Source organism: Sturnira hondurensis, unplaced genomic scaffold, assembly GCF_014824575.4.
Source record: "Sturnira hondurensis isolate 20B ecotype Veracruz unplaced genomic scaffold, ASM1482457v3 Scaffold0001872, whole genome shotgun sequence".
Classification (NCBI taxonomy): Eukaryota; Metazoa; Chordata; class Mammalia; order Chiroptera; family Phyllostomidae; genus Sturnira; species Sturnira hondurensis.
This window is the reverse complement of record NW_028074503.1, coordinates 29,463,490-29,482,725: the sequence shown is the minus strand read 5'-3', so window position 1 is coordinate 29,482,725 and position 19,236 is coordinate 29,463,490. Positions and strand designations below refer to the sequence as shown.

Genomic DNA, 19,236 nt, shown 5'->3' with positions numbered 1-19,236 from the left:
AGTACTTATGAATCTATTCACAGATATTTACTGGCTGCCTACTGTATGCCACCCCTGCTCTTGTGGGACTTGCCTTCCAACACGGGGGATGCTGACAGATCAGCAGGTGATACCTATGTTCTACATGCACTGGGAAGACTGGTCCAAGGGGATTCTGATATAGGAGACCAGAGAAGACTTCCTAAGGCCAGGACATCTAAGCCAAGACCTGCTATGGAGTTCAAGGTAGTTGAGTGATAGAAAAAGTGTTGTAGACGGAAGGACTAGCCTGACGTGTTGAGGGAGCTGGAGGGAGTCCTGCATGTATGGAGCACAGAATGAATGGGTGGGTGATGTGAGATGAGCCTGGGGGTAAGCAGGAGTCGGTCGTACAGGGGTTGGTATGCCTACTCAGGGATCTGGTCTTTCTTCCAGTTGTCACGGGGAACTAACAAGGAGTTCTAAACAAGTGTACTGTGGTCAGATTTAGGTTGCAGAGAAGTCACTCTGGCAAGGTTGGAAAATAGATGGGAGAAGACCAGAACGAAGGCTGTTGAAGTTGGTGATGGTCCCAACTAGGGCATTAGCTGGGGGGATTAAAAGATGTAGAGACGGAAGTAGGTGTTTAAAAGGTATAACCCACCTGGCTCATGGAGCTGATGATGAGGAAGAGGAAATAGAAAGAGTCCAAGTTGATTTCCTGGTTTCTGGCTTGAGATTCTGTGTACAAGTTGATATTATTGAAAGAGAAAAGGAATAAAAATAAGAGATTCCTATTTGGTGGTGACAGTGAAAGGGTTGAGGGGACAGGGACATGAGTTCACTCTGAGATAAATTGAGTTTGTGGACTTTGAGGCAAAGATGTCCAGATGCAGGAGGAAGTAGGGATGTGGAGCTCAGGAGAGACAGCAAGGCTGGAGAGACACCTGGAAGTCTTTAGCATAGAGCAACAGCGAACAAGTTATGAGACTATTCAGGGTGAGTACACTGAATGAAAAAATAAAATAGCCTAGGCCAGAATGTTGAGTTAGACGGGCAGAGCACAGGGAGTCCAGAAAGAAGACTTGAAGGAGTCATTGGAATGCTAAAAAGAAAAATAAGAAAGTATAGCACTTCAGAACTCAGGGGAAGAAAGGGAGGGGAAAGGGTGGTCAGCAGTGTGTCGAATTCGGTAGAGAGAACAGATTAAGACCTGAGAAGTGTCTGTTGGATTTCATCACAAAGACCACCATAGTGACATTGGTAAATGCAGGGTTAGTCAATAGGTGTGGGTGGAACCAGACTGTAAAATGCTGGGCCTGAAAGAGGAGGTAAGAAACAGACGCTGAGCCCTGGCTAGTGTAGCTCAGTGGATTGAGTGCAGGCCTGCAAGCCAAGTGATTGCGGTTCGATTCCCAGTCAGGGCACATGCCTGGGTTGCAGGCCAGTTCCCGGCAGGGTCACACCAGAGGCAACCATACATTGATATTTCTCTCCCATTCTCCTTCCCTTCCCCTCTAAAAATAAGTAAATAAAATCTCTTTAAAAAAAAAAAGAAACAGATGCTGAGTTATAGCAACTATTTTTAGAAGTGAAGAGAAAGAAGAAATCTAGAACAGATTTTGGGGAGGGGGGTATTTGAGAAAAAGAAGAGACTAGAGCAGAAAATACTGAAGGAAAGAAAGTAATGAAGAATAAATTGTTATAAGCACAGGAAAGGAAGGTCCTGAGAAGGCAAGTGAGGCATGGGCCCAAAATCAGGTCAAGGAATTGGACTTCAATAGGAAGACTCTCTATTCCTTTTCAGAAGTTTTAGAAAATGATGACAGAGGTTAGATATTGAGAGTGAATGAATAAAGAATTCATTCTTGTGCCTTGAATGTGACTGAAGCAAACTCAGTTCCCTGAGTTCCTTAGGTATACATTAGGAAGCAATTAAATCCAAGAATTAAAAAAATCTTTTTGATTTAGGAATTTCTCACAGTGATTCAGAAAAGCAAAAAGTTCTTTCACTCCACACATCTTTTAGTACTTGCAGTCAGAGAAGACTATAGGAGAGGTCCTGTTTACACAGTAGTCTTCTCAAAACATTATTTTAAAACCACATTGAGCCCTGGCTGGTGTGGCTCAGTGGATTGAGTGCTAGCTTGTGAACCAAAGGGTCACTGGTTCAATTCCCAGTCAGGGTACATGCCTGGGTTGTGGGCCAGATCTCCAGCAGGGGGTGTGCAAGGGCAACCACACGCTGACATTTTCTCCCTTCCTTCCTCCCTTCCCCCTTTCTTAAAATAAATATATAAAATCTTTTTAAAAACAAGCTAAAAAAAACCCACTCACATTAAGTTCACTACAAGGGAAATGTATTTAGTACAAGCCCTTGCAGAGTGGACTGACTTATTTTTTTAAAGTATATTTTATTGATTATGCTATTACAGTTGTCCTATTTTTTCTCCCCTTTATTCCCCTCTGCCCTGCAACCCCCTCCCACCAGCATTTCCCCTGCCCCTTAGTTCATGCCCATGGGTCATACATACAAGTTCTTTGGCTTCTCCATCCTATATTATTCTTAACTTTCTCCTGTCTATTTTGTACCTACTATTTATACTTCTTATTCCCTGAAACTTTTCACCCATTCTCCTCCCACCCCTTCCCCACTGATAACCCTCCATATGATCTCCATTTCTGTGATTCTGTTCCTGTTCTAGTTGTTTGTTTAGTCTGTTTTTGTTTTTCAGGTTCAGTTGCTGATAGTTGTGAGTTTGTTGTCATTTTATTTTTCATAGTTTTGATCTTCCTCTTTTTCTTAGTTAAGTCCCTTTAACATTTCATACAATCAAGGCTTGGTAATGATGAACTCCTTTAACTTGACCTTATCTGGGAAACACTTTATCTGCCCTTCCATTCTAAATTATAGCTTTGCTGGATAGAGTAATCTTGGATATAGGTCCCTGCCTTTCATGACTTTGAACACTTCTTTCCAGTCCCTTCTTGCCTGTAAGGTTTCTGTTGAGAAATCAGCTGACAGTCTTATGGAAACTCCTTTGTGGGTAACTCGCTCCTTTTCTCTTGCTGCTTTTAAGATTCCCTCCTTAGCTCTGGCTAACATAGCTCAGTTTGAGTGTGGACCACAAACCAAAGGGTCACATGTTCGATCCCCCATCAAGGCACATGCCTGGGATGTGGGCCAGGTCCCCATGGGGACCATGTGAGAGGCAAGCACACATTGATGTTTCTCTCTCTCTCCCTCTCCCTCCCTTCCCTTCTCTAAAAGAAAGTAAATAAATCTTTACCAAAAAAGATTCTCTCCTTATCTTTAGTTTTCAGTAATGTAATTATGGTGTGCCTTGGTGTGTGCTTCCTTGGGTCCAAATTCTTTGGGACCCTCTGAGCTTCCTGGACTTCCTGAAAGTCTTATTTCCTTTGCCAGATTGGGGAAGTTCTCTTTCATTATTTTTTCAAATAAGTTTTCAATTTCTTGGTCTTCCTCTTCTCTTTCTGGCACTTCTTCCTATTCAGATGTTAGAACATTTAATGTTGTCCCAGAGGTTCCCTAAACCTCTCATTCTTTGGAAATCTTGTTTCTTCATTCTGTTCTAGCTCAATGTTTATTTCTTCCTTCTGCTCCAAATCATTAATTTGAGTCCCAGTTTCCTTCTCTTCACTGTTGGTTCCCTGTATATTTTTCTTTATTTTACTTTGCATTGTGTTTACTTTTTCCTCTATTTTGCGACCATACTCAACCATTTCTGTGAGCATCCTGATTACCAGTGTTTTGAACTCTGCATCTGATAGGGTAGCTATCTCTTCATCACTTAGTTTTTTTCTGGAGTTTTGATCTGTTCTTTCATTTGGACATTTCTTTGTCTCAGCACACCGGTAACATTGTAAGAGGCAGAGCCTTAGGTATTTGCTGGGGAGGGACAACCCACGTCACTGTGTTGTGTTGCTGTATGTGGGGGAGGGGTCTGAGAGGGAACAGTGGCACTTGTTCTGGCTTTCAGTTACTTCCCCCGAAACCCACAGCACATTGGGCCCTTCTGGTGCTGATTCCTGAGTAGGTCGGTTTGTGTATGTCCTAGGACCCTGTGAGGTTATGAGTTTGTCCCACTGCCACAACCCCCACAGGTTTCACAGCCAGAGGTTTTGAGGCTTTCTTTTCCCTTTGCTGGAACTCTGGGTTGCACAGTCTGTCTCGCTTCCTAGTTGTTCCTCCTGGTTTATCCACATGCAAATGTGGGACTGCCTGCCCTGCCAGCTAGTGCCTCACCAGCCCTGACCTCCAGCCACCACCCTGGCACATGTCTTCTCAACCCCTAGCTGCCCATCTCTGCCCCTCCTACAAGTCTGTTGGAAGATACTTGAATGAATGTTTCTTTCATGAATGTTTCTTCTTTGATTTCTTGGTTGTCAGACTTCTACACAGTTTGATTTTCTGGCAGTTCTGGCTGTTTTTAGTTTTTAAATTTGTTGTTGTCCTTCTTTTGGCTGTGTGAGGAGGCAAAGTGTATCTACCTATGCCTCTATCTTAGCTGGAAGTACTTTTTAAAATTGAATGTATTGGGGTAACATTGGTTAAGAAAATGATATATGTTCCAGGGGTATGGTTCTACTTATTTATTATTTTTAACTTTATTTTTTATTGTTGACACTATTACAGATGTCCCCATTTTACCCCCGTTGCCCACCTCCACCCAGCCTCGCCCTCTTCCCTTTGGCCACCACCACACTGTCGTCTGTTTCTATGGGTTATGCACATATGCTCTTTGGCCAATCCCCTCATTTGGTGTACAATTCCATAACACATCATCTGTGTATTGTATTGTGCATTCACCACCCCAAGTCATTCACCACCCCTTTACCCTCTTCTACCTCCCCCATACTCTTTTCCTTCTGGTAATCACCATACTGTTGTCTGCATCTATGGACTGCCTTATTTTTATTTTTAATAAGATGCAATGATGCATTTAAAACAGACATTTAAAAAAAGGACTTTGCTTACTGTCTAATCCATGTTTTACTGGAACAGATTTTGATAGTGTAACCCAACAACTACTAAGAAATGCATGTCTGCAAACTCAAAGATCATATAGCTGGAAGAAACTGCTTTTCTCAGTGCTTATCAAACAGATCTGAAACCTCTTCTTAGGTCTGCTTCAAATAGAGAAAAAATGCTACACATTTAAAAATCACACAAAAATATTTTTTCAACAATAAGAATCAATGTTCTACCAGATTAGTTTTGTTTTGGGCTGAATTTTTTTCCTCCTTCATCCAAGAGTCACTTGGAATTTAAAGATGAATTGTCACAGGGGAGAAAATCTCATTTACCATGACTCTGACTTTCTTTTAAAGAGGGCACACTTGTCTGTTCCCATGCTCTACCGCCACCCCCCCCCCCTTAGCAATAACTTAGGTTTGAAGTATAAAATTCCTTGAAACCAAGCAAGAGTTTTACATATTAATTGGCTTTAGGAAGGCATGGGCTATTTTACTAGAAAGCCTTAAAGATTAGAGTTGTGCCCAATCATAGGCCAAAAGGACCCACCTGCCTCTTTTTTCTGGAATAAAAACACAAAATAAAGCAGAGCAGCTAGAGTCAGGGGCCAGTGCCTACTGTCAGCTCTCACCCTGGCCCCAGCCACGGGACTCCATTGTGTGGCCTGGGGGAAGTGACCCAAAGAAGTGGTGGAGAGGTACTTCTTCAAGAGAACTCTATCAAGGACGACTCAAGAAATCAAACCCCGTTTCTAGGTTTGTGGGAGGTAGTGATGCCCTGTAGTTGGCTCTCCCTGCAACATTCTGCTGATATAAAGTGAGAGCATTGTTTGATCTAATGAAAGCCATGTTTTCAAAAATCAGGCACATGTAAGTGCGGGAGAAAGCATCGTTTGTGTACACCTGTGTGCAGGGCAAGTGGACTATAAGCTTTCAGAGGAAATCCTAAATCTGAAATACCATGTTGAGAGCAGCAATCAGTGCCTGCAGGAGGCAGAACATCGTGAAAAATAATTCAATCGCTCCGCCCCCACCGGAGGTAATGCTCTTCCTCTTGGGAAGGAGAGGGTCGTTTAGCATCTTTTGTCCTGTCTTCACTATCGCCTCCTCTCCCTTTGTTATCCATGACCTCTGGCAGAGAATTGAAGCCATGGGGTGCGAGAGGAAAATCTGAGGCCCTCTTCTGTCTGGGACGTGCTGAGATCTACAGCTGGAGCTACTGATTCAAGGTCCTGCCCGGATTTAACCGCGCAGAGGTCCTTTCTGCCTTCTTTGGGTTGAGATGGAAACTCGCCGAGACTGCAGCCAGGGCGCGTGGCCCTAGGGGCACCGTGGCGCTGTTCGTGGTGCTGAAGCCCGCGCCCCGAGTAGAGGCAGCGACCCACCTATTGGCGCTCTGCTGCCAGGGGCTCTGGGCCCGGATCGATGTGAGGCGAGTCTGGAAACAGCTGCCGCCCACAGAGCTACAGCCGGCTCCACGGTTTGGCTTCAGGTCCAGCTCACCAACTCACCTGTTTGCAACTGCAGAACGGCTGGTTCACCTTTTCTCTTCCCAGGGGATTCCACAGAGCCCACCTCTGTCTCGCTGCTCTGACCTCTCTCTTTCCTGGGGTCCTCCCTGTCCTCCCTACCAATTCTCTCCCGCACCCTCGCCTTTGTACAATATTTTACCTTTGCAGAGCACCTTACCGTTGGCACAGCCCTCACTGGCGCCATTTCTCTTACACTCATAACCACTCCTCTCCTCTCCTACAGATATGTTTGCTTTCTCGGCCTCTCCTCCCACAAGCACTTTCCACCTAAGCAGATGATTATTACCTCAATGTGCAGGGTGAGCGGATTACCTCACCCACCACGGCCTAACTGCTGATTTCTCCAGGACAACGAATGACAAAAGGCAGAGGTTAGAGTCCCAACGGACCAGGAATAAGTCCCTAAAGAAACGTCTAGGAAAATATAGGTGGTGGTCAGAATGGAGACCCAGACGTAGGAACAAGTGAAGGAAGGGGCGGGGCCTAGTGAGAGGTGCAAGGCTCAAGGCAGTGAGATGACTCCCGGCAGGTGGCGCTCTAGCTCAAGGGGCTCTCCGTGAACGCCTGAACTGCTGCTCCACCTAGAACCTTCTTTCTACTGAACAACACCCCCCCAGCTCTGTTTGGCGGTCTGTCTTCCTCCTGATCCAAGCACTTATCCAGACTATATTCCTGCTAAAAAGCACCGTTTGCACAATTCTATTTACTGTAATGCACAGGAATGAAGAGAACATAAATAGAAAAGGGGGGGTCAGTGGGAGGATTTTTTTCTGGTGTGATTGATGGTGCTCAGATCAAAACTGTTTAATCATCAATAACATGATTCAGCACTTAGGAAATGTAAACAACTTGTGCAACTGCTTGCTTTGGTCAAAGCCCTGGCAGAACCCACCAGGGCTGGGCCAAGTTTGGGGAGGGCAATGCCAGCAGGATGCACCCTCCCTCCCACCAAGGCTGAGCTAGCTGAGCCCACAGCCTGACTGGCGTGACCTTTGGCTTTTGCAGCACAAGCGTGGTTGGGCTGGGGTTAATGGCACTTTGCAGGGTGCTCCAATTGAGTAAACAAAAAATGCCTTGCCCTGTTCTAATGGAGCACATTATTCGTAGGCCTCAGCCTTCATCCAGGCCCCTGCAGCTGCTCTGCAGGTCAGTGCTACCAATAAAGCAATTAGCCAATGAGAAAACTCTTCTTCCCCGAGGGGGACTCGAGGGTTTTGTTGCAGTTGCTGTGCTTTGCTTTGGGGTTTTAAACAGGCAGTCTGAGTTGAGCTCTGCCTCTCACATCAGACTCTAGGATGAGGACAATGAAATTGTGTGTTTACTGAGTGTGATATTCTAAGGGACTGGTCCCTTGTTCAACACAGCCTGGAGAGCTCACTGCTTCCTGTTCAATTAACCTGAACCAAAGCTGAACTCTGCCCTTTGAACTCACTCAGCAGATAAATACATTAGCTCACCTAAGGAATCATTAATATTTTTCAATCACATAAAACAAACATGAATGTCTGAACACAACCCAAGAGATAGCCAATTAGGAATAGTACGTGCACCATGTTGGGGAAAAATCACAAATGGATGTTATTTACAGAACCAAAGAGTCAAGGAAAAAATGAAATGGGTCATGCCAACAGTTCTGGAAACAAAGGGGACTTTCATTTTCACATCTGCAAACATGAGTGATACTGAGCAATATTTAGCAATTCCTATTCCACCTTACACTGCTCTGTAAGAAAAGTTGTACCTTGCTCTTGGCTTAGTCTCTGTCAACTTGCATCAGAACACACAGCCCCAAGCCCCCACTCAGTGTCCACACTCACGCACAGAGTCCAAAACATTGCACTTCCTGGGGATCATTCTATTCCTGATTTGCTACAAATGAACCAAAATAATTTTGTGGACATGCTACTGCTTTGAAGTGAACCAGCGTAAATGAACCAAGCTAGTGGACTGAAATAATGTTACAGTAGAAATGATGTGCCTAAGATGTAGCTACTCTAGCATATAAACAGGTTTTCTCTGGTGGAAGAAAAAGAGAAGGGAGAGAGAGAGAGAGAGAGAGAGAGAGGAGAGGAGAGGAGAGGAGAGGAGAGAAGCTAAATACATCCATCTTGTCCTTATCCCTGCATGTCACCTTAGAAGAATGAGAAAAACATCCCCAATCAAATCATTACACATTTCAGTTTGATTCAATTTCACTTCCCACAATTCCAGCTCCTGAACCCTCCCCTCCTACCCTCTTTTCATTTTTGTCTGGTTTGGAGTATGGGCTTAATGCCCAGCTATCCTAGATGAGAACACTTAAAGGAATATCACAAGCACAGGGTAAATCTATTGAACGAGGGTCTTTAACTATGTGGTTTCCTTAAAGGGAAAGGTTGGATCAATAGGATCAATATGAAAGGTTTCCCTGGCCCTGCATAAAAGGGTAAGGGCTTCTCTTTTCACTGGTTTAACTTTACTCCCTGACAAATGCAAATCAATGGATCTGTGTTTACAACAGATTCCCTAACAGACTCAACTTGGGTAAAGCCCAAAGCCTTGCCCTGGGGGTGGGGAGGCGAAGCTTGATCTAGAGGGACGCTCTAGGGCAGAGCTCCACACTCAACGCCCTGGGGATGCAGCGGGGAGTGAGCTGGCAGTGGCCACCAATCACCCTTAATGAAGGGGCTTGCTGTCCACTGGGATCCTGCTGCTGCTGCCTGTGGCCTCTCCAAACAGGGGAGGAAAAAATGGAAGAAACAGGTTCTTCCAAGGATGTCTCTACCCCATGTAAACAGAAAGCCCAAATTCCCAGGATCTGGTGTACTAGTCAACCTAGTTTCCTACCAAAATACACTTGGGAGGCTGACTACCCAGAGGAAGCTGAAGTGAAATATCCACAATTGGAGTGAATACAAGTATTTAAGCTCTAAAATGCTCTTTCTGCCCTTTCTTAGGTGGTAACTGGCTCTCTTAGCCATGACAAGGCAAACCACTAAAACTGTGGATTCTTTCCCCCTTAATTTTACCTTTCCCTTTAAAAATGTGATGCTTCCCAGAGATTACATGACTTCAAGTCAATAGCAGTTACAGAGAAATTATTTTTCTTCCTGCAGGAGAAAGTATATGTATATTTGATTACACGAGCCAAAGTCCAATGCTGATTAAATTACGCTGAAGGTGTGCTTCCAACCCAAACAAAGTCTGCTTTCTACAGAAGAGTAATGGATCTTCAAATGGCAAGAGAGGCGTCAAGGTGGAATGCAGAGCCTCCCTTCCCTCTGGGACAATTTGTGTGAGACAGTTTTTCATAACAAATGTCCACAGCTTCCAGGAATCCTGCTCCTCAAGTGAGACTATCTATCTGCACACCCTGCAGCTGGCCTCCATGCCTTGCCAGGCATCAGATGGGCTGAGCTACCCAGTCAACTGTCCCCCTCCTCCCTTCCTGTCCCTGGAAAACCCATGCACGTTTTTTTTCCTCCCTCCCAAGTCTTTGTCCTGAATGAGGCATGGAAATCAAAAAGCCTCTCCCAAAGTCACTGAAGTGGGTTAGGAGAGCCAATGGGGTGACAAGGGGTGCCGATGACCCCAGCACAAGTGACCCCAGTGGGCTTCTTTATCATGGTCTCTCCCCACCAAGAAAAGCGCCCCCCTGGTTGAAGCGACTTTCCCCAGATCAGGGAAAACAAGGCTGTCTGAGTGGCCAAGTGTGACCGTAATGCAGAGGGTCTTGGATGAAGGTTAATACCCAGGGTGCCTCAGTAGACACCCCTTTCCCCAGGGCCCTTTATCCAGGCAATTATTCCTACTTAATTCCCTCCTCATTTTCCTTCCTTTGGCAGGAACCCAGAAGCCAAATCTTTCTGATTCTCCTCTGAGGATTTCATTCCTCCAGGGGTCTTCCCCTCCATGCTACCACTTTTCCTGAAGGCAGTGCCTGCCACCACCGTCACCAGCCATAGCGTGGTCGAGCCCAGGACTTTCTCCCTGAGAACTCTTCAACCGCCTCCCTCCTATCTTCATTTAGAACAAGGCTTTGACAGCTAGAAAAGCACTAAGTGACCCTAAAATGGACGTTGGGTTGAAGACAGCAGGAGAAGTAGTAGACTTTTGGTCTCTCAGGTTCAGGCCTGGAGCTGGGGAAGGGAAGGTACCTGCCTGGGCCCTGGTTACGTCTGTGTAGATGGGGCTAGAGATGGCAGTGGGGCAGCTCTCCTCTTGGAGACACAGTGAATCTGCCGGAATCCATGGGACTCAGTGGGAATCCACGGGAATCTGTTTCCTCTAGATTCCACCTTCACCATTCACCAGGATTCCCACCCTGCTTTGGGATTCTAAGATGAGGGTGGGGGAGAGTTTAAGACCCCACTCTCCAAAATGCCACTCAGCTCTCTGGGAAGGAAAATGTAGGAGCCTTTCCAGGGTAGGGTATGTGGGGAGGAGCCAGCGGTCTTCCTAACCAGAAGGAAACCGCCCCCCCCCCCCTGGTTTCTGTATCTGATCACTGACTACCTGACCTTGTTCACTGCAGTTTTCAGGAGGGGGGTAAGGGCACGTTCTGAGGAGGAACCAAGGAGCTATGGAACCAAGGAGCTATATCCCAGCTGCCTTCTGTAATAAATGCTACTGGTGGGAAGATGACTTCCATCTGGGAGCACAGAAAGAACAACCCACTGGCCCTCTGCCGCACCTCAAAGCAGAACAATGCAAGATTCCCCCACCTCTTCTTTCCTGCTTTTTTTCTCATATGAGTCTTGGAAAAGGAAGGAAAACATTCCTTTCCTTCCAGATTGAGCCTTTCTCTGGAAGGAAAAGCTTAGCTTCTCCAGTTGGAGGAGTTGGAATTTCAAAAATCCAGACCCACTGAGCTCTCACCGCATCCCTACAGCTGTCTCACACCTTTCTTTCTTTCCAGGCACGGTCGCCGTAGTGGTTCTTCTGGGAGAATAAACCACCTTTTGGCGACTGCACTTGGTAGGTGTGGAAGTGTCCCCCCCCCGCCCCCCCCGCCCCCGCCCCCCGGCACTGGACAGGTCGGAAGAGTTCAGACGTTCCTTTCCGGTCGGTGCGGGGAGCCAGGGCAAACTTCCATGCCCAGGCTCGGCCCGAGCCCTAGTTCTTTCCTGCTGCTGAGAAGGGGAGGAGGTGGTGGGGACCCCCGGTCTGGTCTTCTTACCTTCCCGCCCCAGCCGGTTGGCCCAATTAGCCTGCTGCAGAGCAGACAATTCTGAGAAATGAAGCCCAGGCCTTTGTCACCAGGGCCGCATTTAATTGTCCAACTAGTGCATCCGTGTAGAAAGTCTGCGAACAAGCCCTTCTCATGGGAAGAGGCATGGACGAAAAGGGGACCCACAGATCCGAGATCCCAAAGCTGCGCGGTTGACAGCTTTAGAGACATCATTTGCAAGGTAGGGCTTGATTGTTCCCGCACATCGAAAGGGTGACCGAATTTCCTAGATGGTGTCGAGGGAGGAAGGAAGTTGCTCCGGGCCCTACTCTACAAAAGGTGGGCCGGGGTGGTCACTGCTCCTGGAGGACTAGGAGGGCACGGGTGAGGGCTGTGCAACGCCTTCTCCACCCAGCCACCTGCAGAGCCCGAGGCGGGCAGCACGGAAAGCGGTGTGTGCTTACGGGGCTGGGGAAGTGGGCAGGCAGCCCAGTGACAAAGAGAAAGCCTCGGGTAGGAAGGGGCAGGCTGGGGTTGCTCGGGGAAGCAGCTGCGGCCAGACCGGAGAACCCGCCTGGAGCTGGGGAGGCGGCGCGTCGGGAAAGCGCCGGGCAGCTGGGGAGCCGGGGCGCTGGCGAACGTTCTGCTGGGAAGAGCGCGCCGTCGGGCTTACTGGAAACGCGCCGGATCAGGTTCCAGATCAATGAAATCTGGGTCCACACGTTTACGTTATTGTTGCCAGCATTAATGCTCTTTTAATCTTCTAAACATTATCAGCATCGATCTCCCTCCATATACACATTTGTTTGAGAAAGTGACATAACCACACGGTAGAAAGTCTGAAATAAAAATAAATGCGCTGCCGCTCGTGTCGAGGGCGCCGGGCGGCCTGGCCTACCCTCGCGCGGCCGTACTCCCTGCCCCGGCGTCCCGCCTCCTCCGCCCGCTCCCCACAAAGCGCATTCGCGAGGTGTCCTCGAGGCGCTGGGGGCTTAACCAAGCAAGGACAGCAGCGAGAGCTTCTAAATTATTAATCTGACCAGCCAGTGGGCTGGAATATCGCGTGTTCCGTATCGACGTGGGTTGCCTGCAACCTCTCGGGCCAGGATCCCAAACAACTGCAGCGAGTCGAGAGAGGGGCCGAGCGAGGCAGGGAGCCTTGGGGGAGAGGGGTTGCGGGGTGAGCTGGGGGTCTGTGAATGGAGTCCCGCCTCGCCCAACCCGGGCAGCGTAGCCTAAGGTGTCCCCTTAGACTGGGGACACGCCGCCACCGCCACCGGTGCCCTAGCAGGAGCCGCCAGGCACTGCCCTTCCTTGCTTCGCGGCGGGCCTCAGTTGGCCGCGGCAACATCTGCGTGGGTTAGTCACAGGCCCTCCGCTGAACGAATAGTGCGGGCTCCAGATCGGCCGCGGGGAGCAGCTGCCTGGAGAGGGCCGTGCGTCTGGGTCTGTCCGTGGCGGAAACAGGGGCAGGTTCCGAGCGGACCACCCCGGGCGCCAGGGTTACAAGATGTGTTGTCCAGGGCTCTGCTCTTGTCCCTCTCGCCGCTGAGGCCTTGATTTGCCCCCGCGGGACGCCCGTCCAGGTTCTTGCCTGGGTTCTCTCCCTCTTTGTTCGTGTTTGTGCTCGGTTGGGGGCGGGGGGGTTCTTGGGCTCCAAGCTGGAGACGGTTGGTTCTCGAACCCGCGGGGGTTTGTCCTCGGAGCCTCTAGCCCAGTTAATAAAAACTGCCCGCAGGAACCAGCTTTGAAACTCTTCTGAAGAAGCCCGACTGGGCGCAGTGTCAAGAGCTCGCTGCCTCACCACCCTTTCCAAAAACAGCGCACTTGGAGTCTGTGTCTGGGAAATCTAATGCCGGGCGATCTGCGATTCCCGACACCTTCTTTCCCCTTCGAAACGCCACCTTGGACTGGGGACACACGGAGGCGGTGGGCAGGAGGAAAGGGAAAGACCTGTTTCTGTTGTGACGTTGTGTGCTTCACCGAAGGGTGAGATTTGCAGTGCGATGGCCCAAATCGGACACCTTGATTCTGAGGTCCCTCGAACCCTTGGCTGCTTGGGCCTCTGGCAAGACCCAGAGGGGCCCAAAGTGAGAAAGAGAAAAGGAAATACATAGAAAGAGAAGGCCTGGCCTGGAGCGGGGCGGTGAAGGGGTGCCCCTTCTTCCAGGTGTGGGTCTGGGAGAGAGGTGCAGCCGCCCTGTGGGGCTGCCCGGATTGTTTTAGCTCCCCAACAGGCACGGCCCGAGAGGAAAGGCGTGGGTCCACAGCGACGTGCTGGCGGGGATTCCGATCGATACGCCGGGCGGAGAAGCCCTCCGCTTTCCTCCTCCAGCTGCTCCCGCCCCCTCGGCGCTCCAGAGCACATAATACCCACTCACCAGTCCCGGCTTCCGCGCCGGTGTCTGAAGAGACTGATCTGCTGACCCCAAACTGAAAAGCCCTCTATGCAATAATAAGCACTCAACACGCTTGTAGTTGCTGATAAAATGACCAGATAAAAAGGCTAAAGCTCTTGTCCCTTTTCAGCTTGGGGTAATAAAACAGACACGCATTTGAATGCTTGAGCAAAACGGGGTCCTCGGCAGGAATTCCCCACTCGCTGAAGGAGGCTTCCAGGACCCCTTATAGGCGGTTTCAGTTCTTCTTCCCCCAACATTCCAGGAGTCACCGCAGGGTGCGTGGTAGGACTGGGGAACCCCGGAGATGCTGTGGTTATCCTTCAAACCAGCAATGCTCGGGGCCATTGTAAACGCCGAGACGCGCTAACAGGTAAAGAACATTACTTGCCACTTCACTTTCAGACACAGAGGCAGGAAGGCACGTGTTTTTTTCCCCCTCTCTGTCCTTTTCGAGACAGGCGTGAGGGGGCGGCAGCGCTCTGAGATGCGCTGGAGTAGAAGAGCCGTCATCATGCCTTTAACGGTACCCCCCAAAGACCAACTGCCTCGTTCCTTCTGGCTGCCTAAGTCCGAGAAGCCACCACGTGCTAGAGATCACCAGAGACAGACTGGGGTGGGGTGGGGTGCGGGGCTGGCTAAGACAAAAGGGAACCACATTGTTGGGAACTGTCAGTAAGTCTCCAATTTATTTCTCATCGCTATTCTCTATGCCCTGCTTAATCTTTGCTAGGAACCAAGAGCAAATCAGAGAAAAATGTAGGAGCGAATGAAGAGTAAGCTAAAGGAGAGATAAAGTAGATTTCTAAGTCCAAGCAAAAGCACTTGGAGTGCGCCGATCTGAAGAAGCTAGTTTCATCTTCTCAGATCAGCGCGGGGGGAGGGGGGCACTGGAGGTAGGGTTCCTCCAACAGCTGGCCAAGGCTGAGGCGGTCAGATCTGAAACGCCTGCTCCCCAAAACCTGGGTGAGAATGCTGCCTGCCACATCCCCCAGCTCTGTCGGGCGTTGAATGCACAGAAGCCAGGCTCAACGGCGCGAGGAATGCCCAGGGACGCTGGAGAGGAAGCCGGAGCTCTTCCTGCGGCTCTCCCCTCCAGAAGCGCGCAGTGTGCAGCTGGCTCAGACACTGTGCGTCCCACTGCCCTCACCTATGTAAATCACTGTCACCACCACTTGTCTGTCCCTTTGATGGCCCGCCGATCCTCAGAGATTGCCCAGTCCAAGAGAAGCTGCCCAACCCGGTTTGCAGTATGGTACTGTGTGCCCTCCCCAGTGGGGTGCCTGGACACTTGGCACCTCTGGACTCGAGGCTGATCCGGGGTCGCAGCACATCTGCCACACGCACCGCGCTGGGTCTGGGCGCACAAAAGCGCGTAACTGTGTGCCAGTCACAGCCACCGCCGCGTTTTTCTCCTCCGCTCCTGCCGCCCACGCAGGAGGTGTTTGTGCTCCTAGAACAATAGAGGGGTGTACCTCGCGGCTCCGCCGCTAGAGGAGGCACAAAGACCCAAGCCGGCTCCAGAACAATGTAACCAGCACTTCTACTCGTACCCTCCCGTGGGCGGACAGCCCTCCCTGCCTGGCTAACCGTACAATCAGCGTCCGCTTAATGCAAAGGCGGAGCCTGGAGCCCGCGGACAAGATGTGTTAACTAACCTGCGTCTTAATTTCTCAGCACCTCTTCCCGCAAACACCTAACCTCTCTACGAGCCCAGCCAAACCTCAGCAAATCCCAGCAAATACTCGGAGCGGGGCAAGGGTGGCTAGCAAGCGAGGCACACAGCACTCTCCAATCTTAGTTTCTCTTTCTCCATCCTCCCAGAGGTGAATGAGTCCAAACTTCGTCCTTGCACCCTCCCCTCGCTGTGGACAGCGACACCGGAGCTGGCTCAAATAGGCCCTTTGGTTCAGAAAGTCCCTGCATCAATGCCAAGCCTGGAAAAGGGCGCAGGAAGCGCTGTAATAGTCTGGCCGCCCGGTTCCTGGCGCGGGCAAGGTTGTGACTCCTGCCAATGACCAAAGAAGTTTGCCTGATATGTTAAGTAGGAAAACAGTGAGATTTTTTCCCTTCTGAAGAGCAAAGCCCCTCAGCTGCCCCCATACAGGGAAAACAGGCAGCCTGGAAAACTGAAACATATTTTCTAAGCAAGAGTTCAAGTGCACAGGGTTTTGAATAAGGGCGATACTGTTCCCTGTGAGTCCAGGAAAGAGAGGGCTCCTAGCGGACACCAGCCACCCCATCCCGCCTTGGAAAGAGAGGGCACACTGAGGGGAGGGCTGATGAACTGCGTGTGCGGGGCAGTTGGTGGATGAAAGCCCGTAGACAAGGAGGTGGGAAGAAAAACAAAAAGAACGGAAGAGGAGGAGAGTAAGAGGAAACGGAAGAGAAAATAAAGTCTAGAAGAAATAGGGAGTGTGTAGGGGGGAGCAGGAGGGAACCAAGAGAAGTGCTAGGCGCGTGGACCCGGGCCCCAGTATCCCGGAGCCCTCTCCCCAGCAGCCTGGCTCCAGGCGACCCCCTGGGCTTACCTGCCAGGCGTAGGGCAGACATGCGCTGGAACTCCGGCTCCTGCAGCCACTTCCACATCCTGCGGAAGGTCTCCCTGCCAGATTTGAGTTTACTCCACGGTTTGGGGTTTCGGAGCAGGTCGGAGAGAGTCCCCTGAGACCGGCACAGCACCCTCTGCGCGAAGATCGCCTGCGGAATGCTGTAGCGCTTCAGCTCGGCGGTGATGCGCTGGGCCACCTCTTTGGTGTTGATCTCCTCCAGCTGGCCGGATGTGGCCACTTGGGAGCCCGAGGAGGATGAGGGTGGACGCTCGCGGCTGGGTGCCAGCACCGGCCCGTGGGACTGAGCGTGCCCCGGGTGGTGCAGGCCATTGAGGTGCGACATCATAGCTGCGGGCGGGGTGCCCAAGCCCCGAGACAGGTGCTGCTCACCGCGGGTCAGCATGGCAGTGTGGTGCGCGTCGAAGTTGGGGCTGAGCATCTTGTCGTGGCCTGGCGGCCCGTAGTTGGGCAGGCTCTGCTGCGCGTTGTGGAGGCCACCCAGCCCATTGCCCAGTGGCGTGGCGGCGAGAGGGGACAGGCTCTGGCTCATGCCGGGCATCTCCTTGTAGGGACTGTAGAGGTTGTTCATGGCCGGGAGCCCACGCTCGTCGCGCATGAGGGTGAAGCTGCCGCTGACGTTGCCCGACAGGCGCTGGTGGTGGTGGTGGTGATGGTGGTGAGGGTGGTGGTGAGGATGAGGGTGGTGGAACTTGTCCGACACGGTGGAAATGGGTGGCAGCGGCTGGAGCGGCGTCAACGTAGTGTAGGTGTTGCTCATGCCCATGCCAGGCGGGGACGAGTCGCAGGACATGCTCATGGCATGATGGAGCGGGATGGAGAGCTCGGGCCGGTAGTCGCCGCCGTCCAGGATTGAAGCCATGCTAGTGACCATGGCCGAACGCGACGCCGCCGCTGCTGCTGCTGCCGCGGTGCCCAGCTCCTGGTGAGCCGCTGGCGGTGGCGGCGGGCCCCGCAGTGAGCCGGCAGCGCCGCGGCCCGCGTGGTGGGGGCTGGGGCTGGCTAGCAGCTCCTGCTCATGGCCTGGGCCCCCGCCGCCGCCCCCACCGCCCCCGCCGCCGCCCCCGCCGCTGCCGCCGCCGGCCGGCCCGTGTAAAGTGCCCAGACTTTCCATTGTCAGCTCCGGGTTCATGGCGCAGCCTTCTAGTTCTTTGGTGAGGCATCGATAGGCGGTGTAGGCAGCCTTCATTCAGTCCATCGGGGCACGGGGGCGGCGGGGGCGGCCGGCGGGCTAGCAAGGCGCGCGTGGCGGAGCTCGGCCACGGGAGCAGGGGAGGGCGCCGGAGTGCGTGAGTGTGTGGAGGGGGAGCGTGCGTGCGGTGTGCGCCCCGGGCTGCGGGAGGGCGCGCCCGGGGTGGGGGCGGGGGTGGGGGCAAGCAGGGCGAGAGTGCGGGAGAGGAGAGGGGGCGGGGAGGGAGGGAGGGATCACCGAGCCCCACCGCTCGGGCCGGCGCGCTGCCTAGCCATGTCCCAGCCCGCTCTGGCGCCGACGTCTTCTGTTTGGGTGAGCGGGAGCTGTCCAGAAGGGCTCTGCCGCTGGCCGGGGCAGCCAACCTACCCTCCCGGACCCGGGGCGGGGCAGTGCCCGATGAACGTTGCGGATAGCCACTCAGAAGCCACGGCTGGTTCTGGGGGCGGGACTTATGCGAGAATCTACCAATGGTTTATGAGGGGGTGGGGCTGCGCGTTTCAGGTTTGGCTGACGGCTCTGTGTCTTTTTTCCTTCTAAGCCACTGGAATCAAACGTCAAGGAGAGGGAGGGAGGGAGGGAGGGGGAGCAAGGGTAAAGGAGGGAGAGAAGCGAGAGTACGAGCAGGGGACCGAAATCGTGTTGAAGGTGCCGCTCTGTGTCCCTTTTGAGCGGCCGAGATCTGAGGATAAAGAGCATTGCTTCGATTCCCTTTGCCTCACCCCGAAGCTTCTCTCGCGGCTAGGAAGCTGGGAGGAAAGGTCTCCACTACCTGCTCGTGTAAAAACAAACACACGTCTCCTAGCAAGCCACTTCCTAAGCATCCTTAGCTGGGAGCCAGTAGTTTTTAACCTTTTGAAACGCAGGCACTAACGTATTCTAATGCAGGGTAAATTCCCGAGACTGGGGCGTGCGTAATCGACCCGGCCAGAGGAACTCCAGCGCCCTCGCCGCCTGTGAGCTGCGGCCAAAGAAGCAAACCCAGGCTCGGGCCGGGCCGTGGTAATGCATGCAAAATTAACACAATAATATTATTTAATTACCCAGCGAGCCCATAAATCTCCCAGTTATGAGGATTCAGAAGGGCTCTGCTGGGCTGCAAAACAAAACTAGAATTCCGGGAGCTGAGGTTTTTTGGTGACCAAATGCTTGCCTCTTCAGACACTTGGAAAGAACGGGCAGTGGTGGCGTGGGGGGTGGTGGGAGTGGTGCGGCAGGATCACTGCCGATGCCTATAGTGAGCAAACTTCTGGGGGCAGGGAGTAAGTAAATCGTCCGGCACGACACCCGTAGATCTTTCCCCAAACGCGGACACACACACTTCCTCGAATCCCGGGAGAGGAACGCCCCGGGTTAGGGCTGTGGGTAGAAGCCACGGAGCCTACACAGACATCGCTGTATTCGAACCTTGTTTCTGAAAAGACCAGAGCCCTGGCGAGTTCTA

General features: G+C 51.6%; 1 protein-coding gene across 2 annotated transcripts in view; it reads right to left on the bottom strand.

The window, feature by feature from the left end:
* Positions 1–18,118, bottom strand: part of ONECUT2 (one cut homeobox 2) — a 45,091-nt gene extending 26,973 nt beyond the window's left edge. The window contains exons 1-2 of one of the 2 annotated variants that reach the window (XM_037034868.1): positions 16,565–18,118; positions 13,882–15,486 (exon numbers count right to left, since the gene is read on the bottom strand). In XM_037034868.1, coding sequence (XP_036890763.1) covers positions 15,239–15,486; positions 16,565–17,792 — 1,476 coding nt within the window. In that variant the 5' untranslated portion in view covers positions 17,793–18,118 and the 3' untranslated portion in view covers positions 13,882–15,238. Of the gene's footprint in view, positions 1–13,881; positions 15,487–16,564 lie in introns of those variants that run through there. The other variant, XM_037034864.1, reaches the window with a different exon arrangement.
* Positions 18,119–19,236: the final 1,118 nt, after the last annotated feature.